Source organism: Rhinatrema bivittatum, chromosome 4 (genome assembly GCF_901001135.1).
Source record: "Rhinatrema bivittatum chromosome 4, aRhiBiv1.1, whole genome shotgun sequence".
NCBI classification, from domain to species: domain Eukaryota; kingdom Metazoa; phylum Chordata; class Amphibia; order Gymnophiona; family Rhinatrematidae; genus Rhinatrema; species Rhinatrema bivittatum.
This window is the reverse complement of record NC_042618.1, coordinates 483,519,699-483,545,435: the sequence shown is the minus strand read 5'-3', so window position 1 is coordinate 483,545,435 and position 25,737 is coordinate 483,519,699. Positions and strand designations below refer to the sequence as shown.

General features: G+C 42.3%; 1 protein-coding gene across 1 annotated transcript in view; it reads left to right on the top strand.

Moving 5' to 3' along the window:
* The window catches only part of TSPAN9 (tetraspanin 9), a 193,603-nt gene extending 168,829 nt beyond the window's left edge, over positions 1-24,774 (top strand). The window contains exons 6-9 of the mRNA XM_029597375.1: positions 52-153; positions 2,625-2,756; positions 4,502-4,585; positions 23,329-24,774. Coding sequence (XP_029453235.1) covers positions 52-153; positions 2,625-2,756; positions 4,502-4,585; positions 23,329-23,400 — 390 coding nt within the window. The 3' untranslated portion in view covers positions 23,401-24,774. The remainder of the gene's footprint in view (positions 1-51; positions 154-2,624; positions 2,757-4,501; positions 4,586-23,328) is intronic.
* The last annotated feature ends 963 nt before the right edge of the window (positions 24,775-25,737 follow it).

Here is a 25,737-nt window from a genome sequence, read left to right as displayed (position 1 = left end):
TGGTCTGACATGATATGACAGCTTCTTATGTTCTTATGTCCTCTACCACAGGTAAATGAAAATGCAAAGCAGGATTTGAAGGAAGGTCTTCTCCTGTACAACAGTGAAAATAACGTGGGACTGAAGAATGCCTGGAATATCATTCAAGCCGAGGTTGAGTCCTATCCTGATATCTATAGTAATAAGTAATGCCAGCACCATCAAAGAATAAACCTTTGCACTTTGCATAAGCTGATGCAGGATGGCAAAACCATAGCTAGAGATGCCCCCATTTTACTGGCACTAGCACTGTTCCTGTAGGGTACAACCTGCCCGCCTGCTTATTATATGCAAGGCTGAAAGGTACATTCTGACCCCCCCCCCCCTGCTTATTATATACAAGGCTGTAAGGTACATCCTCTCCCTCTCTTATTATATACAAGACTGTAAGGTACATCCTATCTCTCTCTTATTATATACAAGACTGTAAGGTACATCCTCTCCCTCTCTTATTATATACAAGACTGTAAGGTACATCCTCTCTCTCTCTTATTATATACAAGACTGTAAGGTACATCCTCTCCCTCTCTTATTATATACAAGACTGTAAGGTATATCCTCTCCCTCTCTTATTATATAAAAGGCTGTAAGGTACATCCTCTCCCTCTCTTATTATATACAAGACTGTAAGGTACATCCTCTCCCTCTCTTATTATATACAAGGCTGTAAGGTACATCCTATCTCTCTCTTATTATATACAAGGCTGTAAGGTACATCCTCTCCCTCTCTTATTATATAAAAGGCTGTAAGGTACATCCTCTCTCTCTCTTATTATATACAAGACTGTAACGTACATCCTCTCCCTCTCTTATTATATAAAAGGCTGTAAGGTACATCCTCTCCCTCTCTTATTATATACAAGACTGTAAGGTACATCCTCTCCCTCTCTTATTATATACAAGACTGTAAGGTACATCCTCTTCCTCTCTTATTATATACAAGGCTGTAAGGTACATCCTATCTCTCTCTTATTATATACAAGGCTGTAAGGTACATCCTCTCTCTCTCTTATTATATACAAGACTGTAAGGTACATCCTCTCCCTCTCTTATTATATACAAGGCTGTAAGGTACATCCTCTCTCTCTCTTATTATATACAAGACTGTAAGGTACATCCTCTCTCTCTTTTATTATATACAAGGCTGTAAGGTACATCCTCCCTCTCTCTTATTATATACAAGACTGTAAGGTACATCCTCTCCCTCTCTTATTATATACAAGACTGTAAGGTACATCCTCTCCCTCTCTTATTATATACAAGACTGTAAGGTACATCCTCTCTCTCTCTTATTATATACAAGACTGTAAGGTACATCCTCTCCCTCTCTTATTATATACAAGACTGTAAGGTACATCCTCTCCCTCTCTTATTATATACAAGACTGTAAGGTACATCATCTCCCTCTCTTATTATATACAGGACTGTAAGGTACATCCTCTTCCTCTCTTATTATATACAAGGCTGTAAGGTACATCCTCTCTCTCTCTTATTATATACAAGACTGTAAGGTACATCCTCTCCCTCTCTTATTATATACAAGGCTGTAAGGTACATCCTCTCTCTCTCTTATTATATACAAGACTGTAAGGTACATCCTCTCTCTCTTTTATTATATACAAGGCTGTAAGGTACATCCTCTCCCTCTCTTATTATATACAAGACTGTAAGGTACATCCTCCCTCTCTCTTATTATATACAAGACTGTAAGGTACATCCTCTCCCTCTCTTATTATATACAATACTGTAAGGTACATCCTCTCCCTCTCTTATTATATTCAAGACTGTAAGGTGCATCCTCTCCCTCTCTTATTATATACAAGGCTGTAAGGTACATCCTCTCTCTCTCTTATTATATACAAGGCTGTAAGGTACATCCTCTCTCTCTCTTATTATATTCAAGACTGTAAGGTACATCCTCTCCCTCTCTTATTATATACAAGACTGTAAGGTACATCCTCTCTCTCTCTCTTATTATATACAAAACTGTAAGGTACATCCTCTCTCTCTCTTATTATATACAAGACTGTAAGGTACATCCTTTCCCTCTCTTATTATATACAAGACTGTAAGGTACATCCTCTTCCTCTCTTATTATATACAAGGCTGTATGGTACATCCTCTCTCTCTCTTATTATATACAAGACTGTAAGGTACATCCTATCTCTCTCTTATTATATACAAGGCTGTAAGGTACATCCTCTCCCTCTCTTATTATATACAAGGCTGTAAGGTACATCCTCTCCCTCTCTTATTATATACAAGACTGTAAGGTACATCCTCTCCCTCTCTTATTATATACAAGGCTGTAAGGTACATCCTCTCCCTCTCTTATTATATACAAGACTGTAAGGTACATCCTCTCCCTCTCTTATTATATACAAGGCTGTAAGGTACATCCTCTCCCTCTCTTATTATATAGACACAGGCAGGCAGACACACACACTTCCTCTTTCTCTACAAAGTAAGCCCTGGGCAGTTCTTGTGTTCCTAACAGGCATTGAGGTTGGTGTGGCTGACGCTGTGCTGCTAATTCTTTTGCTTCATCCTCTCCTTCCTTTTTCGGTTTCTCGCCCTCTCTTCAGATGCATTGCTGTGGCGTGACAGATTACAGAGACTGGTTTCCTGTGCTTGGGGAAAACACTGTTCCAGATCGGTGCTGTAAGGAGAACTCGCAGGACTGTGGACACAATTCCACCAGCTCAGTCTGGGAACAGGTAACGCTTCCCCTGCGTGCAGAGCCTGCAATCTCTCAGCGGGAAGATCTCCGCCTGTACAGTCGTAAGTGTTAGAGCAGGATGAGGGGCTCAAAGTGCAGGAAAGGGAAAGTCAGCAGAGGCCGGGATCACAGCCAGATGTGAGTAAAACCTCTGCTGAGCTTCCCTGCAATAAAAAGAGCTCATGTTAGGAAGCGCTAGGAGAGCGGTGCCACTTTCAGGGGATTGTGTGTTCTTGGACCACGCAGAAGCAGCACAGGTACATGCAGAGTTTAACACATGGACGGAGCAGGCACAAGGGGATCCGAGGGCCAGGACAAGACTCAAGAGACCGGACCAAGACGGGATTTGGCTTCAAGCAAGGATGACCCTCCGGAGGCTTGTGCTGCTGGAGAGAAGGCAGGCCTTGTGCCACGAGGCACCCCGCGGACCACGACATGCCACGCCAGGAAAGGGTGCAGGACATCAAGGCTGGATCACGGAACATCAGGACTGGATTGCGGATGTCAAGAACATCAGGACCAGAACACGGAGCATCAGGAATATGGACATCAGGAACGGAAGATGGACATCTGGACAGGATCACGGACATCAGGACGAGACATGAACACAGGACCTTGAAGAAGTGGTGGATCACAGAAGACTCCTGGAGCGAAGGACAGGAACATGCAGGAGCAGACTGGCTCCTTGCAAACGCAATCAGGGACTGGCGCAGGGCCCCTTATATAGGGCTACCTGCTATTAAATAAGTTCACTTAGAGAATAACCACAGCTATTACTAGCAATGGTTACATGGAATAGACTTAGTGTTTGGGTAATTGCCAGGTTCTTATGGCCTGGATTGGCCACTGTTGGAAACAGGATGCTGGGCTTGATGGACCCTTGGTCTGACCCAGTATGGCATGTTCTTATGTTCATGAACATGAATAAAAATGTGCACACAGTTCCATGCAAATCCCATGTTAATCAAGGCATTATGTGTTACTCCCCATGCAGAGAGGTGTCTTGGTGTAACTCATTCTTACTCCAAGGAGCAGCCAATCCCAACAAGCTGCTACAGATACCTGAGTCTGTTCCTTACTCCATGGAGCAGCCAATCACAACAAGCTGCTACAGACACCTGAGTCTGTTGCTTACTCCATGGAGCAGGCAATACAAGCTGCTACAGATACCTGAGTCTCTTCCTTACTCCATGGAGCAGGTGTTACAAGGTACCTGAGTCTGTTCCTTACTCCATGGAACAGGCATTACAAGCGACTACAGATACCTGAGTCTGTTCCTTACTCCATGGAGCAGGCAATACAAGCTGCTACAGATACCTGAGCCTCTTCCTTACTCCATGGAGCAGGCGTTACAAGCTACTACAGATACCTGAGTCTGTTCCTTACTCCATGGAGCAGGCAATACAAGCTACTACAGATACATGAGTCTGTTCCTTTATCCATGGAGTAGGCATTACAATCTGCTACAGATACCTGAGCCTGTTCCTTACTCTATGGAACAGGCGTTCCAAGCTGCTACAGATACCCAGAGTATGTTCCTTATTCCATGGATCAGGCATTACAAGCTGCTACAGAATTCAGTGTACATATTCCAATTAATGTAAAGAATATTCCAATTAAATGTAAAGAAAATCCAAGTGCAATAATTTTATATATGTTTTCCACACAATACATTTTTTTCCTGATATGCACATTCTAAAATTATATAAAATAAAATGTTTACTTTTTTTGTTTTTTTTTCAGGGGTGCTACGAGAAAGTTAAAATGTGGTTTGATGATCATAAACATGTTCTTGGTACAGTGGGAATGTGCATCCTTATAATACAGGTATGTTTATGTTTAGACTACTTGATTATTCGCAATTAACTACAAATGTGAAATAAAGCGATGTACAAATAAAATAGTTAATGTTCTTGGTACAATGGAAATATGCATCCTTATAATACAGGTAATGTTCTTGGTACAGTGGGAATGTGCGTCCTTAAAATACAGGTAATGTTCTTGGTACAGTGGGAATGTGAATCCTTATAATACAGGTAATGTTCTTGGTACAGTGGGAATGTACATCCTTATAATACAGGTAATGTTCTTGGTACAGTGGGAATGCGAATCCTTATAATACAGGTAATGTTCTTGGTACAGTGGGAATGCGAATCCTTATAATACAGGTAATGCTCTTGGTACAGTGGGAATGTGCATCCTTATAATACAGGTAATGCTCTTGGTACAGTGGGAATGTGCGTCCTTATAATACAGGTAATGCTCTTGGTACAGTGGGAATGTGCATCCTTATAATACAGGTAATGCTCTTGGTACAGTGGGAATGTGCGTCCTTACAAAGCAGGTAATGTTGTTGGTACAGTGGGAATGTGCATCCTTATAATACAGGTAATGCTCTTGGTACAGTGGGAATGCGAATCCTTATAATACAGGTAATGCTCTTGGTACAGTGGGAATGTGCGTCCTTACAAAGCAGGTAATGTTCTTGGTACAGTGGGAATGTGCGTCCTTACAAAGCAGGTAATGTTGTTGGTACAGTGGGAATGTGAATCCTTATAATACAGGTAATGCTCTTGGTACAGTGGGAATGCGAATCCTTATAATACAGGTAATGCTCATGGTACAGTGGGAATGCGAATCCTTATAATACAGGTAATGCTCTTGGTACAGTGGGAATGTGCGTCCTTACAAAGCAGGTAATGTTCTTGGTATAGTGGGAATGTGCGTCCTTATAATACAGGTAATGTTCTTGGTACAGTGGGAATGCGAATCCTCATAATACAGGTAATGCTCTTGGTACAGTGGGAATGTGCGTCCTTATAATACAGGTAATGTTATTGGTAGAGTGGGAATGTTCGTCCTTATACTACAGGTAATGTTATTGGTACAGTAGGAATGTGAACCCTTATAATACTTGGTACAGAGGGAATGTGCATCCTTATAATACAGGTAATGTTCTTGGAACAGTGGGAATGCGAATCCTTATAATACAGGTAATGTTCTTGGTACAGTGGGAATGCGAATCCTTATAATACAGGTAATGTTCCTGGTACAGTGGGAATGCGAATCCTTATAATACAGGTAATGTTATTGGTAGAGTGGGAATGTTCGTCCTTATAATACAGGTAATGTTATTGGTACAGTAGGAATGTGAACCCTTATAATACTTGGTACAGAGGGAATGTGCATCCTTATAATACAGGTAATGTTCTTGGTACAGTGGGAATGTGAATCCTTATAATACAGGTAATGTTCTTGGTACAGTGGGAATGCGAATCCTTATAATACAGGTAATGTTCTTGGTACAGTGGGAATGTGCGTCCTTATAATACAGATAATGTTCTTGGTACAGTGGGAATGTGCATCCTTATAATACAGGTAATGTTCTTGGTACAGTGGGAATGCGAATCCTTATAATACAGGTAATGTTCTTGGAACAGTGGGAATGCGAATCCTTATAATACAGGTAATGTTCTTGGTACAGTGGGAATGCGAATCCTTATAATACAGGTAATGTTCTTGGTACAGTGGGAATGCGAATCCTTATAATACAGGTAATGTTCTTGGTACAGTGGGAATGCGAATCCTTATAATACAGGTAACGTTCTTGGAACAGTGGGAATGTGCATCCTTATAATACAGGTAATGTTCTTGGTACAGTGGGAATGTGAATCCTTATAGTACAGGTAATGTTATTGGTACAGTGGGAATGTGAATCCTTATAATACAGGTAATGTTCTTGGTACAGTGGGAATGTGAATCCTTATAATACAGGTAATGTTCTTGGTACAGTGGGAATGCGAATCCTTATAATACAGGTAATGTTCTTGGAACAGTGGGAATGCGAATCCTTATAATACAGGTAATGATCTTGGTACACTGGGAATATCCATCCTTATAATACAGGTAACGTTCTTGGTACAGTGGTAATATGAATCCTTATAGTACAGGTAATGTACTATAACATTGTACTATAACATTGAACTGTTCTTTGCATTCGTTCATTGGTTTATTGTACTTGTTTTAAATTCTTGTTAATAATTGAACCATTTTGTACACTGTATTTCCTGTTGAATGTAAAGCTTATTGCTGTGTTATTGTTTATTGTAAACCGAGGTGATGTTTTTAACGTGCCGCGGTATATAAAAAAATCACTAAATAAATAAATAAATAAATAAATAATGCTGTTGGTATAGTGGGAATGTGCGTCCTTACAAAGCAGGTAATGCTCTTGGTATAGTGGGAATGTGCATCCTTATAATACAGGTAATGTTCTTCGTACAGCGGGAATACCCATCCTTATAATACAGGTAATTTTCTTGGTACAGTGGGAATGTGCGTCCTTACAAAGCAGGTAATGTTCTTGGTACAGTGGGAATGTGAATCCTTATAATACAGGTAATGTTCTTGTTACAGTGGGAATGTTCGTCCTTATAATACAGGTAATTTATTGGTACAGTGGGAATGTGAATCCTTATAATACAGGTAATGATCTTGGTACACTGGGAATATCCATCCTTATAATACATGTAACGTTCTTGGTACAGTGGTAATATGAATCCTTATAGTACAGGTAATGTACTATAACATTGTACTATAACATTGAACTGTTCTTTGCATTCGTTCATTGGTTTATTGTACTTGTTTTAAATTCTTGTTAATAATTGAACCATTTTGTACACTGTATTTCCTGTTGAATGTAAAGCTTATTGCTGTGTTATTATTTATTGTAAACCGAGGTGATGTTTTTAACGTGCCGCGGTATATAAAAAAAAATCACTAAATAAATAAATAAATAAATAAATAATGCTCTTGGTACAGTGGGAATGTGCGTCCTTACAAAGCAGGTAATGCTCTTGGTATAGTGGGAATGTGCATCCTTATAATACAGGTAATGTTCTTCGTACAGCGGGAATATCCATCCTTATAATACAGGTAATTTTCTTGGTACAGTGGGAATGTGCATCCTTATAATACAGGTAATGTTCTTGTTACAGTGGGAATGTTCGTCCTTATAATACAGGTAATTTATTGGTCAGTGGGAATGTGAATCCTTATAATACAGGTAATGATCTTGGTACACTGGGAATATCCATCCTTATAATACAGGTAACGTTCTTGGTACAGTGGGAATGTGAATCCTTATAGTACAGGTAATGCTCTTGGTACAGTGGGAATGTGCATCCTTAAAATACAGGTAATGTTCTTGGTACAGTGGGCATGTGCGTCCTTATAATACAGGTAATGTTCTTGGTACAGTGGGAATATCCATCCTTATAATACAGGTAATGTTCTTGGTACAGTGGGAATGTGCGTCCTTATAATACAGGTAATGTTCTTGGTACAGTGGGCATGCGAATCCTTTTAATACAGGTAATGCTCTTGGTATAGTGGGAATGTGCATCCTTATAATAGAGGTAAAGTTCTTGGTACAGTGGGAATGTGTGTCCTTATAATACAGGTAATGTTCTTGGTACAGTGGGAATGTGCATCCTTATAATACAGGTAATGTTCTTGGTACAGTGGGAATGTGCATCCTTATAATACAGGTAATGTTCTTGTTACAGTGGGAATGTTCGTCCTTATAATACAGATAATTTATTGGTACAGTGGGAATGTGAATCCTTATAATACAGGTAATGATCTTGGTACACTGGGAATATCCATCCTTATAATACAGGTAACGTTCTTGGTACAGTGGGAATGTGAATCCTTATAATACAGGTAATGTTATTGGTACAGTGGGAATGTGAATCCTTATAATACAGGTAATGATCTTGGTACAGTGGGAATGTGAATCCTTATAATACAGGTAATGTTCTTGGTACAGTGGGAATGTGCATCCTTATAATACAGGTAATGTTCTTGGTACAGTGGGCATGCGAATCCTTATAATACAGGTAATGCTCTTGGTATAGTGGGAATGTGCATCCTTATAATACAGGTAATGTTCTTGGTACAGTGGGCATGCGAATCCTTATAATACAGGTAATGTTCTTCGTACAGTGGGAATGTGCGTCCTTACAAAGCAGGTAATGTTCTTGGTACAGTGGGAATGTGCATCCTTATAATACAGGTAATGTTATTGGTACAGTGGGAATGTGCATCCTTATAATACAGGTAATGTTCTTGGAACAGTGGGAATGCGAATCCTTATAATACAGGTAATGTTCTTGGTACAGTGGGCATGCGAATCCTTATAATACAGGTAATGTTCTTCGTACAGTGGGAATGTGCATCCTTACAAAGCAGGTAATGTTCTTGGTACAGTGGGAATGTGCATCCTTATAATACAGGTAAAGTTCTTGGTACAGTGGGAATATCCATCCTTATAATACAGGTAATGTTCTTCGTACAGTGGGAATGTGCATCCTTACAAAGCAGGTAATGTTCTTGGTACAGTGGGAATGTGCATCCTTATAATACAGGTAATGTTCTTGGTACAGTGGGAATGTGTGTCCTTATAATACAGGTAATGCTCTTCGTACAGTGGGAATGTGCGTCCTTATAATACAGGTAATGTTCTTGGTACGGTGGGAATGTGAATCCTTGTAATACAGGTAATGTTCATGGTACAGTGGGAATATGAATCCTTATAATACAGGTAATGTTCTTGGTACAGTGGGAATGTGAATCCTTATAGTACAGGTAATGGTCTTGGTACAGTGGAAATGTGCGTCCTTACAAAGCAGGTAATGTTCTTGGTATAGTGGGAATGTTCGTCCTTATAATACAGGTAATGCTCTTGGTACGGTAGGAATGTGAATCCTCATAATACAGGTAATGTTCTTGGTACAGCGGGAATATCCATCCTTGTAATACAGGTAATGTTGTTGGTACGGTGGGAATGTGAATCCTTGTAATACACGTAATGTTCTTGGTACAGTGGGAATGTGAATCCTTGTAATACAGGTAATGTTGTTGGTACGGTGGGAATGTGAATCCTTATAATACAGGTAATGATCTTCGTACAGTGGGAATCTGCTTCCTTATAATACAGGTAATGTTATTGGTACAGTGGGAATGTGCGTCCTTATAATACAGGTAATGTACGTGGTACAGTGGGAATGTGCGTCATTACAAAGCAGGTAATGTTCTTGGTATAGTGAGAATGTGCGTCCTTATAATACAGGTAATGCTCTTGGTACAGTGGGAATGTGCGTCCTTATAATACAGGTAATGTACGTGGTACAGTGGGAATGTGCGTCCTTACAATGCAGGTAATGTTCTTGGTCCAATGGGAATGTGCGTCCTTATAATATTTATTTATTTATTTATTTAACAGCTTTTCTATACCGGCATTCATGATACAATCATATCGTGCCGGTTTACAGGTAACAGGGGTGTAAAAAACCTTAAGCAAATAACAAGTGGAAAGGAACAAAAGTTACAATAAAAAAGGGTAATTGGAACTGTTTTCTTGTAAAAATTCAACAGTAGGTGGAAAATACAATGAACAGGGGTGGGACAGGGACAACAGTAGAAACTCATGGGCAGGAGGCTCTAGGGGGAGCCTGAAAATTGAACTAGAGAAGTTATAATAACTCAAGAGGTAACATATTTACATATTTACATGATGCAAATTAATTGGAGTGAGTCAAAGATAACAGAGAAGCAGGAGAAGAGGGTGAGAGAGGTGCGTGGAGTTAGTCTGGAAATGCCTGGTGGAAGACCCAAGTCTTTAGCATTTTCTTGAATTTAGTATGGCAGGGCTCCAGGCGGAGGTTTGTGGGTAGGGCATTCCAGAGAGTTGGGCCAGCAATTGAGAGAGCACGGTTCCTTGTTGCTGTGAGTCGGGCCTTCTTGAGGGGTGGGACTTGTAGGGTGCCTTTGAGATTTGCTCTAGTGGGGCGGGTGGATTGTGCTGATCGGAGCGGTTCGCTGAGCCAAGAGGAATTATTTATGTGGGTGGATTTGTGTATAAGAACATAAGAAAATTTATAAAATAAAATTTATAAAATAAATTAACATTTATTTTGTATACTACATTTAAATTGTATATTGTTTAACCATTTCTATCCTCTTTTCTATTTTTCCTACTCCAAGTTTGGCCACCTTTGTTAAATGTAACTGTACCTTCTGTCACCACAGTTCTAGTTCTATGTTCTTAAGTTCTATGTATTTTATTGCACCCCCATTCTATGTAAACCAGCAAGATATGTTTTCATGATTGCCGGTATATAAAAACTCTAAATAAAATAAAATAAATAAATAAAAAAATGCCATACTGGGTCAGACCAAGGGTCCATCAAACCCAGCATCCTGTTTCCAACAGTGGCCAATCCAGGCCATAAGAACCTTGCAAGTACCAAAAACTAAGTCTATTCCATGTAACCATTGCTAATGGCAGTGGCTATTCTCTAAGTGAACTTAATAGCAGGTAATGGACTTCTCCTCCAAGAACTTATCCAATCCTTTTTTAAACCCAGCTACACTAACTGCACTAACCACATCCTCTGGCAACAAATTCCAGAGTTTAATTGTGCGTTGAGTAAAAAAGAACTTTCTCCGATTAGTTTTAAATGTGCCCCATGCTAACTTCATGGAGTGCCCCCTAGTCGTTCTATTATCCAAAAGAGTAAATAACTGATTCACATCTACCAGTTCTAGACCTCTCATGATCTTAAACACCTCTATCATATCCCCCCTCAGCCGTCTCTTCTCGAAGCTGAACAGCCCTAACCTCTTTAGTCTTTCCTCATAGGGGAGCTGTTCCATTCCCCTTATCATTTTGGTCGCCCTTCTCTGTACCTTCTCCATCGCAATTATATCTTTTTTGAGATGCGGCGACCAGAATTGTACACAGTATTCAAGGTGCGGTCTCACCATGGAGCGATGCAGAGGCATTATGACATTTTCCATTTTATTCAACATTCCCTTTCTAATAATTCCCAACATTCTGTTTGCTTTTTTGACTGCCGCAGCACACTGCACCGACGATTTCAGTGTGTTATCCACTATGACACCTAGATCTCTTTCTTGGGTTGTAGCACCTAATATGGAACCCAACATTGTGTAATTATAGCATGGGTTATTTTTCCCTATATGCATCACCTTGCACTTATCCACATTAAATTTCATCTGCCATTTGGATGCCCAATTTTCCAGTCTCAGAAGGTCTTCCTGCAATTTATCACAATCTGCTTGTGATTTAACTACTCTGAACAATTTTGTGTCATCTGCAAATTTGATTATCTCACTCGTCGTATTTCTTTCCAGATCATTTATAAATATATTGAAAAGTAAGGGTCCCAATACAGATCCCTGAGGCACTCCACTGTCCACTCCCTTCCACTGAGAAAATTGCCCATTTAATCCTACTCTCTGTTTCCTGTCTTTTAGCCAGTTTGTAATCCACGAAAGGACATCGCCACCTATCCCATGACTTTTTACTTTTCCTTGAAGCCTCTCATGAGGAACTTTGTCAAACGCCTTCTGAAAATCCAAGTATACTATATCTACCGGTTCACCTTTATCCACATGTTTATTAACTCCTTCAAAAAAGTGAAGCAGATTTGTGAGGCAAGACTTGCCCTGGGTAAAGCCATGCTGACTTTGTTCCATTAAACCATGTCTTTCTATATGCTCTATGATTTTGATCTTGAGAACATTTTCCACTATTTTTCCCGGCACTGAGGTCAGGCTAACCGGTCTGTAGTTTCCCGGATCGCCCCTGGAGCCCTTTTTAAATATTGGGGTTACATTTGCTATCCTCCAGTCTTCAGGTACAATGGATGATTTTAATGATAAGTTACAAATTTTTACTAATAGGTGTGAAATTTCATTTTTTATTTATTTTTATTTATTTAAAAACTTTTATATACCGGTATTAGTATGCATACATCATACCGGTTTACAATGTAACTTTAAAGGTAGAAATTACAATGAACAGGGAAGGCGAACAAGGAGGAGTATACAAAGAGCAGGAGGTGGAGGAATTAAAGCAATAAATAAAAACTGCAACGGACTATTTACAGGAATATACAAGGCGTAGGCAAGATACTTGCAGAAGTCGGTGTACTTAATCAGGGTAGGCTTGTCGGAAGAGCCATGTTTTAAGTTTTTTTCTGAACTTGGCGTAACATGGCTCTAGCCTGAGAGTGGTAGGGAGGGCGTTCCATTGTTTAGGGCCTGCAATGGATAGTGCACGGTCCCTAGTAGAGGAGAGGTGGGCTTTTTTCAAAGGGGGAATGGAGAGGGTGCCTTTGTTGACAGTGCGAGTGGGTCGTTCAGTGCGTATAGGACGAAAGGGTTCATCCAACCAATTGGAATTGTGCGAGTGGATGGACTTGTGCACTATGGTTAGAATTTTGAAGAGAATTCGGGATGCGATGGGGAGCCAGTGGAGTTCTTTGAGTATTGGGGTAATGTGATCAGCTTTCCTTGAGTTGGTGATGACCCTGGCGATGGCATTCTGGAGCATTTGTAAGGGCTTGGTGGTGGAGGAGGGTAGGCCAAGGAAGAGGGCATTACAGTAGTCCAGCTTTGAGGAAAGGGTGGCTTGGACGACGGTGCGGAAGTCATGATAGTGGAGGAGGGGTCTGAGTTTCTTCAGGATGTGAAGCTTGAAGAAACCTTCTTTGAGGATGGAGTTGATCTGTTTTTTGAGATTGAGTTTTATTTATTTATTTATTTATTTGAGTTTTTTCTATACCGGCATTCACGGAGTTCGTATCATGTCGGTTTACATAAAACAAGGGGTGATCAATAAATTATAAACGTACTTAACTATAACATGAGTATACATTTACAAAATATAACAAATTATAACAAGTGCGCAGAAAAAGCAGTTACAATAAAACAAGGATGGTTCTAACTGGGAGTAGAAGAAGAGGATGATAGAAGTTTAACAAGAAGTTTAACAAGAAGTAGAACGTGCAGTGGTTGGTAAGTCTGTATCAGTTTATTGGGTGATAATCAGTCTTGCTGTATTTGGCGGTCGAGCATCAGTCAGGGTCCGGAAAGGCTTTCATGAACAGCCATGTCTTAAGTCTCTTTCTGAAGATTGATCTATGATAACCCCAAGGTCTCTTACTATGGGTTGGGGTGTTATGACGTTGAAAGCTGGATCGTTGGAGATCGGTGGTTGGGAGGGAGGTGAGGAGAGATAAGGAGCAGCTCTGTTTTGGAGGAGTTTAGAGCGAGGTGGATGTTGGTGAGGAAGTCATTGATGTTTTTTAGTTCCTTTTTTTAGTTCCATTTTTTAGTTCCTTTTTTTAGTTCCATTTTTTAGTTCCTTCAGAACTCTGGGGTGTATACCATCCGGTCCAGGTGAGGAAGTCATTGATGTTTTTTAGTTCCTTTTTTTAGTTCCATTTTTTAGTTCCTTTTTTTAGTTCCATTTTTTAGTTCCTTCAGAACTCTGGGGTGTATACCATCCGGTCCAGGTGATTTACTACTCTTCAGTTTGTCAATCAGGCCTACCACATCTTCTAGGTTCACCGTGAAGGCAGTAGGCCTTGGGGAGATATCCTCAGTGCGAAAGGACAATGCATCACCTAGAGAGCAGGTCCTTGCTACAGGATCCTTTCCTGCTACACCTGGTTGGTGCTCTCCCATCATGAGACCTTCTTCCTCCAAGGCAGCACCAGGGCTGCCAGTCTGAAGTTGGGACTTGACTACTATGTCCCTGAAGGTCTCATCTATATACCTCTCTGTGTCCCTCAGCTCCTCCAGGTCTGCCACTCTAGCCTCCAGAGATCGGACTCGTTCTCTGAGAGCCAGGAGCTCTTTGCATCGCATGCACATGTACAACTTCTCACCGGTGGGTAAAAAATCATACATGTGACACTCGATGCAAAAGACTGGGAAGCCCCCCTCTTGCTGCTGGACTGCTGCCTTCATCTCAATTTTGATCAGTTCCTAGTTAAGTTTTAGGTTGCTATGGGAGTAGGAATGTGTCTAACTTCCTTTAAATGTATTAGTGAATTCACTATGTGTCTGGTAGTGGCCTACCGGGGTCTGATCGAATTCTCAATAAAGTTTTTGTTGATGGGTTGTTTTTTTTTTTTGTGAAAGTGGCACCTGCTTATAAATTAAGGGATGAGCTAGGGGTGGTTGGGAGGGTTGGGAAATACAAACAGTCTAACTTCAGTTAGTCAGCCTGAGTGACTCACTGCTCCCTTGATTAACAAATGTTGGTCCCTATTCAAACCCAATCACACTACCTCAACACCTTTCCAAGGTGAGTAACTGAGCTGAACTATTCAACTTTTTTACTTTGGTATATACTGCTCCTAGCTTATTTCTAGCTTCTGGCTACTTTTTTGTGGTTTTTTGTTTTTTTTTTCAATACAATGCACTCAGTTATTATTAAATAAAATTAAATAAAACACTCAGCTCTTTAAAAGTCTGGAGAACACTCAGTTCTGCAGACTTTTAAAAATAAACACACTACCTACTGCTACCTTATTGACTGACTAAAAATACAGTCTAACTTGTTTATTCACTGCCTACCTACTGCTACCTTATTGACTGACTAAAAATACAAACAGTCTAACTTATGTATTCACTGCCCACCTACTGCTACCTTATTGACTGACTAAATACAAACAGTCTAACTTGTTTATTTATTCACTGCCAACCTACTGCTACCTTATTGACTGACTAAAAATACAAACAGTCTAACTTGTGTATTCACTGCCTACCTACTGCTACCTTATTGACTGACTATTTAAAAATGCAAACAGTCTAACTTGTTTATTCACTGCCTTTCTGACTATTAAAGGCACAAACACACAAACACACTAAATAATATTCCCAAATAGTTAACTTTGCCCCAATACTTTTAAAAAAGTCAATGTCCCAAGCAAAAACTTACTGATTCCTTTCAGCCACCAGCAAGGTGATCCTCTCCTCTCAGTGTTTCCACTGGAATGTATGATATTGAGATGATAGTGAGAGTTTTGAATAAGATGCGTGATGGGATGGGGAGCCAGTGGAGGTCTTTAAGGATGGGGGTTATGTGGTCTGATTTGCGTGCGTTCATGATTATCCTTGCAGTGGTGTTCTGTAGTATTTGGAGGGGTTTGATGGTGGAGTTGGGAAGGCCAAGGTACAAGGAATTGCAGTAATCCAGCTTGGATGATAGGGTGGATTGGATGATGGTTCTGAGATCGTGCGTGTGGAGGAGTGGCTTGAGCTTTTTTAAAGCACTGAGCTTGTAAAAGCCTTCTTTTAGGACGGAGTTAATGTGTTTTTTTAGTTTTAGATGTGGATCAATTAGAACGCCTAGGTTTCGTACAGGAGGCTGTGAAGTGAGGGAGGTAGCTGTAGGATCATTGGGAGGAGAGAGCTTAAGGGTTTGGTGGTTGTGGATGAGGAGAAGCTCAGTTTTTGAGGAATTGAGGGCAAGTTGTAGGGAGGTGAGTAGTGAGTTTATGGATACAAGGCATTTCTCCCAGAAAATTAGTGTTATAGATAATGATTCACGGATAGGGATGATGATTTGTACATCATCTGCATAGATGTAGAAATTGAGGCCAAGGTCAGATAGTTGATGGCAGAGGGGCAGGAGGTAGATGTTGAAAAGGGTGGATGATAGGGAGGAGCCTTGGGGCACTCCTTGGGTGAGGGCGAAGTGTGTGGATTCTGAGTTGCCAAGTTTAACAGAGAAATGTCTGTTAGCAAGGTAGGATTAGAACCAGGGTAGGGCTATGCAAGAGATACCGATGTCAACCAAGCGGGAAATGAGGAGGTTGTGGCTAATCGTATCAAAGGCTGCAGAGATGTCAAGGAAGGCAATGAGAAAGCTATGACCATGGTCAAGGCCAGTGAGGAGGGCATCGGTGAGGGATAGTAGAAGGGTTTCTGTGCTCAGGTTCTTACGGAAGCCAAATTGTGAGGAGTGAAGAAATACAGGTAATGTTCTTGGTCCAATGAGAATGTGCGTCCTTACAAAGGCAGGTAATGTTCTTACAGAGGGAATGTGCATCCTTACAAAGCAGGTAATGATCTTGGTACAGTGGGAATATCCATCCTTATAATACAGGTAATGTTCTTGGTACAGTGGGAATGTGCGTCCTTATAATACAGGTAATGTTCTTGGTACAGTGGGAATGTGCGTCCTTATAATACAGGTAATGTTCTTGGTACAGAGGGAATGTGCGTCCTTATAATACAGGTAATGTTCTTACAGAGGGAATGTGCGTCCTTACAAAGCAGGTAATGTTCTTGGTACAGTGGGAATGTTCGTCCTTATAATACAAGTAATGTTCTTGGTACAGTGGGAATGTTCGTCCTTATAATACAGGTAATGTTCTTGGTACAGAGGGAATGTGAATCCTTACAAAGCAGGTAATGTTCTTGGTACAGTGGGAATGTGCATCCTTATAATACAGGTAATGTTCTTGGTACAGTGGGAATGTGCAATCTTATAATACAGGTAATGTTCTTGGTACAGTGGGAATGTGCATCCTTATAATACAGGTAATGTTCTTGGTACAGTGGGAATGTGCATCCTTACAAAGCAGGTAATGTTCTTGGTACAGTGGGAATGTGAATCCTTATAATACAGGTAATGTTATTGGTACAGTGGGAATGTGCGTCCTTATAATACAGGTAATGTTCTTGGTACAGTGGGAATGTGAATCCTCATAATACAGGTAACGTTCTTGGTACAGTGGGAATGTGCGTCTTTACAAAGCAGGTAATGTTCTTGGTACAGTGGGAAGAGTGTGCAAGAGGCGTGGTCATTGTTAAAAAATACCATCCTAGAAGTACAATCCAGATGTATTCCACACATTAAGAAAGGTGGAAAGAAGGCAAAATGATTACCGGCATGGTTAAAAGGGGAGGTGAAAGAAGCTATTTTAGCCAAAAGATCTTCATTCAAAAATTGGAAGAAGGATCCAACAGAAGAAAATAGGGTAAAGCATAAACGTTGGCAAGTTAAATGTAAGACATTGATAAGACAGGCTAAGAGAGAATTTGAAAAGAAGTTGGCTGTAGAGGCAAAAACTCACAGTAAAAACTTTTTAAAATATATCTGAAGCAGAAAGCCTGTGAGGGAGTCAGTTGGACCGTTAGATGATCGAGGGGTTAAAGGGGCACTTAGAGAAGATAAGGCCATCACGAAAGATTAAATGATTTCTTTTCTTCGGTGATTACTGAAGAGGATGTTGGGGAGGTACCCCTACTGGAGAAGGTTTTCATGGGTAATGATTCAGATGGACTGAACCAAATCACGGTGAACCTAGAAGATGTGGTAGGAGTGAATGGATACACCCCCCTGTGACATCAGCTGCACGCGATGGATACCGGGATAAAACCAGGGGCCTGTGGCACGAATCTCGGGAGTACAGCTGGAGAGAATCCCCGCTTGAGGGGGAAAGTGGCCAGAAGGACTGCCGAGATTGTAATTAACAACAAGGACTTCGCCCGAAAGGAGTGAATGGATACACCCTTCTGTGACGTCAGCTGCACGCGATGCATACCGGGATAAAACCAGGGGCCTGCGGCACGCAGCCGCCGGCGCGCAGCCGCCAGCGCACCCCTTGCTGAACATTTCTCCTTTTCGGAAAGCGCCCAAATTAATACACATGGGCAGGAAAAGGAAGATAAAGGTGTTTCCTTCAGTACCATCTACTTCTACGGTAAGGGGTCCTAGGACACACATATTATACAAACAGTTCATTTTGAATCTTCAAACCCCAACCCGGAAGTTTCCCTTTCATCTGGTTCCATAAGGAGTCCTGGCCAACATTCATCAGATTTTGTAAGTGAGAATGTGTTGAATAATTCAAGTGTGATATCGGTAATAGAAGAAGCCTCTAAAGATAAGATTTGTGAATTGGTGGTTTCAGCTGAGGGTGGGAAGTTGGAAAGTTCACCACAAACAGTTGAAGCAGTGATGGATAACAGTAGGGCTGATTTATCAGATTTAAGAAATGCAACCTTAATTGATGTATGGAGGTCAGTTAACAATATGGAGAAACTGTTAGCTTAGGCCATGGCTCATTTTGGATCTTTTAATATAGAGACAAAAAATATGCTACAGGAACATACTACACGTTTAAATAAATTGGAAAACCAAAGCATGGCGGCTGAGCAACATATTGTTAATTTACAAACTGCTAGTTCATCTTTTGCTAAAGAAAGTCTTGTAACACATAAATTGGAGGATTTTAAAAGGAGCGTGCACTGACGCTAGTCCCAGTTTTACCAGTTTGTCCCCAGTTTGCCCAGTCAAGAAAGAGGTCCTCCAAACCCCCTAGTTTAATAGTCTTCACTTCCTCCAGTTATCCCCGATCCTTAAAACCCCGCAGATCTGCCTATTTCTTTTTTAAATGTAAACGTCACCCGTAGCAGAAGTAAAGCTACACGTCAGGGGGTCTCAGCGCGTGTTGGATCGTGTAAGTATTCATGCCTCGCTCAGACCACACCCTGGCTCTTTTCGCAAACATCTGATGCGCGATCTGCAGGAGATGTGTCCGTATCTCGGCAGCTTTTAAAATCCACTTGGTGTGCCCAAGTCTGACATATTCACGCATCCCCTAATTAATGCACCTGTGGGGTTTTAAAATTCACCTTTTAGGGAATAGCTACTACTTATTTCTGAAATTAATACCATGGGATTTATTTACTGTTTGGGTAATTGCCAGGTTCTTGTGGCCTGGTTTGGCCATTGTTGGAAACAGGATGCTGGGCTTGATGGACCCTTGGTCTGACCCAGTATGGCAGGTTATTATGTTGATAGGAATTTGCACCTCCTGAAATGAAATAGATTTCAGAAAATCAGTGATTATTTTCCAATTCTGATGATCACAGTTTTTCCAGATTCAGAACAAATTTATTACTGAACAGCTGAGTTTGAATAGTTTTTAAATAGATGCCGATTAACCCAATTGCAGTATTAATATTGGAGCTGATGAGGAAGAAAGCTGGGTGTCAAGTCATTACTGGACTCCAAGGCCTGCAAGACGTTTGCAACTTGACCATAGATATATATTAAAAAGTATGGCATACATGTTGCGCTGGAGGAGGACCCTTTACCTGGTGCAGGATTGGTTCGGCCCTCCGCTCGGACCCAGAGAGCGGCTGCCACCAGGAGGCGGAGCACAGGAGGAGTCAGAGGCCAGCTGGAGCTTCGCCAATAGCAACCTGGGGTTCCCTCAGGTCGAGCCCTTGGGTACCCGGGCCGCCTGGTCTTAGATGGGCCTCGCAGTCTCTCCCAGAGAGGAAGTACAGGGGAGTGCCCACCACGAACAAGGGTGCACGGTCAATGTTCAAGCAAGCAGGTTCAGGAATCACAGGAGGCCAGAAGAGAGTGTCCGAGTGGATAGCGAGGATCATGGCCAGAGTATCAGTCCAGAATGGTCAGCCAAAGCAGGGGTCAGTACCTGTAATCAGGCCGGGAGTAGTCATGTCAGACAAAGGTCAAGTTCCAGGCAGTGATCAGACGTGATTGGTGAACAGGCAGAGGTTGGATCCAGGCAGCAGTCAGACGAGGTCAGGAGCAAGCAAAGGTCAGTACCATGAGATCAGTCCGAAGGGTACTACCAGGGATGGAGAGACAAAGGAACAGGAGACACTGAAACAGGCAAACTAGAGACACCAGAGTGTTCAACCTGATTGCCAAGGCAAGGAAGTGGTGTCTGACCCTTAAATCCTGCTGTCAATCAGGGCGCACCACGGAGCTGGAGCTGCCCTTGGCTCTTTAAGAGGCCGGGTGGTCCACGCACACGTGCCTAGGGGTGGGGCCGACGCCATGGAGGACGCCGAGCCCCGCCGTGAGGCCTGGACGGGAGACTGTGAGCGGGGGAGCCGGGGATGCCGCGAACTTACTGCGGCTGCGGAGGATGAGAGCCCAGAGCTCATGGACGCGCAACAATATAGAGAGCATCCCTGTAGGGGATTTCGGAGCGGCCTAGGAGGGAATGGAGGTAGGCTGCGCGGCTCGGCGCGCGCCGGCTACACGAAATCGGCAGCCTTGCGCGCGCCGATCCAGGATTTTAGCGGATACGCGCGGCTACGTGCGTATCTACTAAAATCCAGCGTACTTTTGTTTGCGCCTGATGCGCCAACAAAAGTACGCGAAGGCGCACTTTTTAAAAATCTACCCCTTTATCTTCCTTTTCCTGCCCATGTGTATTAATTTGGGCGCTTTCCGAAAAGGAGAAACGTTCAGCAAGTGGCGCGCTGGCGGCTGTGCGCCGGCGGCTGCGTGCCGCAGGCCCCTGGTTTTATCCTGGTATGCGTCGCGTGCAACTGATGTCACAGAGGGGTGTATCCATTCACTCCTTTCGGGCGAAGTCCTTGTTGTTAATTACAATCCTGGCAGTCCTTCTGGCCACTTCCCCCCTCAAGCGGGGATTCTCTCCAGCTGTACTATTTTACTATTGGGTTCCCTAAAACACTGGGAGTTTATTTATTTATTTATTTGAGATTTTTCTACACCGGCATTCGCGATGGGAATCGCATCATGCCGGTTTACAATTAACAAGGTGTGACAAAGGAAAATTAATAAGAACATTAACAGGTGCTAAAGAAAAAATAGCAGTTACATTAAAACAGGGACATAATACAACTTGGAACGGTGAAAAAGGCGATAGTAAATTAATAGTAAAAAATAAAACCTGCCAATTTAAAAGAGTTTGTAAAATTAAGGAATTGGCAAAGATGTTGATTACTCTGATGGGTGATCTGAGTTAATTGAGGTGACTTAAGGTTCAGTTAGTGTCTGGAAAGGCTTTCATAAATAACCAGGTTTTAAGTCTTTTTCTAAATGTTGGAAGGCTGGGTTCCTGTCTCAGTTCTGGTGGGATGGAGTTCCACAAAGTAGGTCCTGCTGAGGAGAATGCCCTGTCTCTGAGAGTCATATGCTGAAAGGTTTTGGAAGGAGGAACCTGTAGTGAATCTCTGTAGGACTCTCTGATCGGTCTGGCGGAGGTATGTTTTTTAAATGGAATTTGAAGGTTAAGCAGAGAGAGTTGATGGAAAGCTTTGTAGATGGTGGTAATGGACTTATATAAGATTCTATAGTGAACTGGCAGCCAATGCAAGTCTTTGAGAATAGGAGATATGTGGTCTCTTCTTCTTGAGTTTGTCAATATTCTGGCTGCTGTGTTCTGAACCATCTGAAGAGGTTTAGTGTGAGAAGACGGGAGACCTAATAGAATGGAATTGCAATAATCTAACTTAGAGAAGATTATTGATTGCAAGACTGTTCTGTAGTCATGGGAGTGGAAAAGTGGTTTAATTCTTTTTAAGACGTGAAGTTTATGAAAGCAGTCCTTAGTAGTTTGATTAATAAAAGATTTTAGATTTAGCCGATTATCAATGATAGTTAGAATTAAACTTAAGGTCCTTGATCTTCGTTTGAAAGTAGGTCACAAATGGCTGTGGTTTAAGTGAATATCAGAGCTCAGTGAGTTGTCTGCCAATGTGTTCAAAAGCTTACATTCACCTGCAGACAGCAATGAACTAGATTTATTTATATTATTTCAAAGAACGGGCAGTCTTGTTTTTATAAGCGCTGCAAGGATACCATTCAGTTCAATGAGAATAACAGCACTGTCGGTCCCCCGACACAGGCCGGGTTATACAATGGCTGCGTCGGGAGGGACATAAAATGAGACCACAAGGACCTTCAAGCCAGGGATACAATAAGTCTGTGAATAAAGAAAACAAATTGTAAATGCAGATGAAACAAACCTGTATGCCCCAAAAGAAAAGAGAGACATACCTTGAAAATAAATATAGAATACGCCTGAGACTGCCAAATCGGAGAATGCTGACGGCCTAATTGAGTACAGACTAAGGGGAACCGCACGAGCGACCTGATGTGAAAATGGCCATTTTTATGGGAAAAGAGCAGTCACATAAAAGGACAGGTGAATATAGCAAGCAGCGGGACAAACCCAAGCAAGAAAGCATGAACAAAACACATATAAATATATAATAATGTAAATTAAGAAGCAATAGTAGCTTGTGATTTATCTAATGTTTGGGTACTTGCCAGGTTCTTGTGGCCTGGATTGGCCTCTGTTGGAAACAGGATGCTGGGCTTGATGGACCCTTGCTCTGACCCAGCATGGCAGGTTCTTATGTTCTTATGTAAAAAGAATATATATCAATACACTCTCACTAGCTTAGTGGACTTTAATGGGGTATTTTAGTATCAAAATACGTAATTTTGAAAGAAGAACCAATCACAAAAACGAACAGGTAAATGTACAAAACAAGGGAACAAACTCAGGCGAACACATACAAGAGGCTCTGGATCATGAGGTGAGGGTGAAAGGGGTCAGACTCAGGAGTAACCTTAGGAAATATTTCTTTACAGAGAGGGTGGTGGATGCATGGAACAGACGATAGAGATAAAACCAGTGTCTGAATTCCCGAAAGCAAGGGATAAACACAAGGACTCTCTGAGGGAGCCATGGGAATGGGAAGTGCTCGATAAATTGGCCAGATGGGCAGATGGACCTTCTGCCTTCATGTTTCCATGTTTCTAAACGGATCTTCGATTTTCTTACTGGGCACCTTTCCAAGGATTTGTTTCTCAGCGCGCCCTGTGCCGTACTTCTCTGTTCATTCATTAACCCATGCAAACGTTTTCTGTCTTTCAGATCCTGGGCATGGCCTTCTCCATGACGCTCTTCCAGCAGATTCATAGGACTGGTAAAAAATACGATGCTTAATTCATCTGGAGGAAAGTGCATCAACCTTCATTGTGCCGTAAAAGAGAGAGAACATAAAACGTTGACCACAAGGCTGTTAGAGAATAACCCACTCACTGCTCCTGCGGACAAGGCCGCTGCAGCCCCGCCATTCTCGTCGTCCTTCCACGACGGACTCCTGCGCGGCCTCTGGCCACAGCTCATTTCCTACTCGTATTCTGTTTGCTGTTTATTTGCCAAAGAACAAATGGAAGAAAACTGAAAAAAAAAAAGACCTTTTTTTTTACCTGGAATTTAGCGAAGATCTTTTTCCTAACTCTGTGTAAAGATTCTGCTTTTCTGTGCTGGGGTGCGCGAGCCGAGCGCGGCCTCTGCTGAGCTCCTGCCTCATCTCACACCGTCAGCACCTTTTCTACACTATGGACTGTTTTTTTATTACCTTACTAGTTTAGAATTAATATTGTGATTTCCAGCTTTTGTTTCTCATTATCATACTTTAATTAAGAAGCCTCTTTTCAGGTTACTGGAGGAGTTATTTTTATTAATATAGTGCCTGCATTATTACTGTAGCAATGTGAAATGTTTGTGACCTGTGTAGTGGGAAATGGGAACAGGAGACCCGCGCGTCTCTTATCCTGGCTTTCAAAGGGAAGCTGCCGACAGGGGGCACACTCAGGAGTTTTGTGCGCTTTTCCATCTCCGGCCTTCCCTTTCTCCCTGATGGCAGTGCAGTTTATCCACTTACTAAGCAAATCCCTTTGAACATTGTCCCTTTAACTGTTATTGCTTTGACTTTTAAGGAATTAAGTTTATCAAGGTCAGTGATTTGCCACTAGTGCTGGAGCTTGTTTTGCGGCCCGGCTCGGCAGGAAGCTCGTCCAGACGCACGCAGCTCTCCCCGTTGCTCCTGGAAGGGGCCATTTTGTGTCCTAAAGATGTCGGCTCACCCCCGCCCCTCGAGGGACTGACCACTCGCTAGCTGCTGGTATAATATGTACACCCCCCCTCCCCAGGACCTCTGCAGGTAACGGCACCCTGGGAAGGGTGCCGTTTCCTCATCCGACACGGCTGGCACCATCGGACTCGCGCTGAGGCCCCACCTGTGCATCCGTCCTGTCTGCCACTCGGGCCAGTCCCATCTGGAGGTCCCGTTGAGTGCAGCAATAACACAGCATCTACATTTCAGCAAGGAAATAACAGCATCAGCTGTAGCTGGGGATAACTCATGAGCCTTGCTTGGTGAGCCCAGTACTAGTGAACAACGAGACGGCCCTCCCCTCCCCCGCGTGTGCAGGCGATCAGCGCTGCACCACAGCACCCAATAATACGCAGACTGTAGCTCGCACCAGTGTTACTCATCTTTTTTTTTAACCATTAAAAGGACAAATTTGCAACTCTCTGTGTGGCTTGGAGTCCTGCGCGTCCTGCAAGCTCATTTTGAAAGGAAAACTCGCGGCGTTTCCATTGAAAATGAGAGCAGCACGCACAACGCGAGTACAAAGCAGCAATGCATTTCACACTGCATGTGAGAGCAGAACATGCAGTCTCATTCCGCAGCCTAATGGTGCCCACTCTTACTTTAATTCATCCTCGCATTTTTATCTGAGTAAACATGCACTTATTCCCCTAAAATCTTTCATCATTGCCCCCTTTGCTTGAGTAACCAGAGATCTTTGAGTGGCGAGAAGAGATTGCTTGGGAAGTGCTTGAAACATGCAGGAAATGACTCTGCAGACGGGAAGCTTTGCAAGTTGTGAGAGCAGCCTTCAGACCTCAGGGCTCTCTTCTCAGATCCGACTGTGCTAACCTCAATCACGGGTTGCGGCTCAAAGCACGACAGATGGCGTGCCTTAATGTGTGCTCTTTGCTAACAACTAAAAGAACAAGGCTGAGAAAGATTACCTGACGGTTGAACAAAGCTTCCCCATGCTATTATCTGTGATGGGGCAGTGTTTGCGTGTGTGTGTGTGTAGCTTGCACAGTTGCTGCCATACTGTATCTGTCCTGTGGTGGGGCAGTGTATGTGTGTGTCGCTTGCACAGTTGCTGCCATACTGTACCTGTCCTGCAGTGGGGCAGTGTGAGTGTGTCTGTATGTGTGTGTGTAGCTTGCACAGTTGCTGCCATACTGTACCTGTCCTGTGATGGGGCAGTGTGTGAGTGTGTGTGTGTGTGTGTGCATGTGTGTAGCTTGCACAGTTGCTGCCGTACTGTATCTATCCTGTGATGGGGCAGTGTGTGTGTGTGTGGGTGTGTGTGTGTGTGTGTGTAGCTTGCTCAGCTGCTGCCATACTGTATTTGTCCTGTGGTGGGGCAGTGTGTGTGTGTGTGTGTGTGGGTATGTATGTGTGTGTGTGCG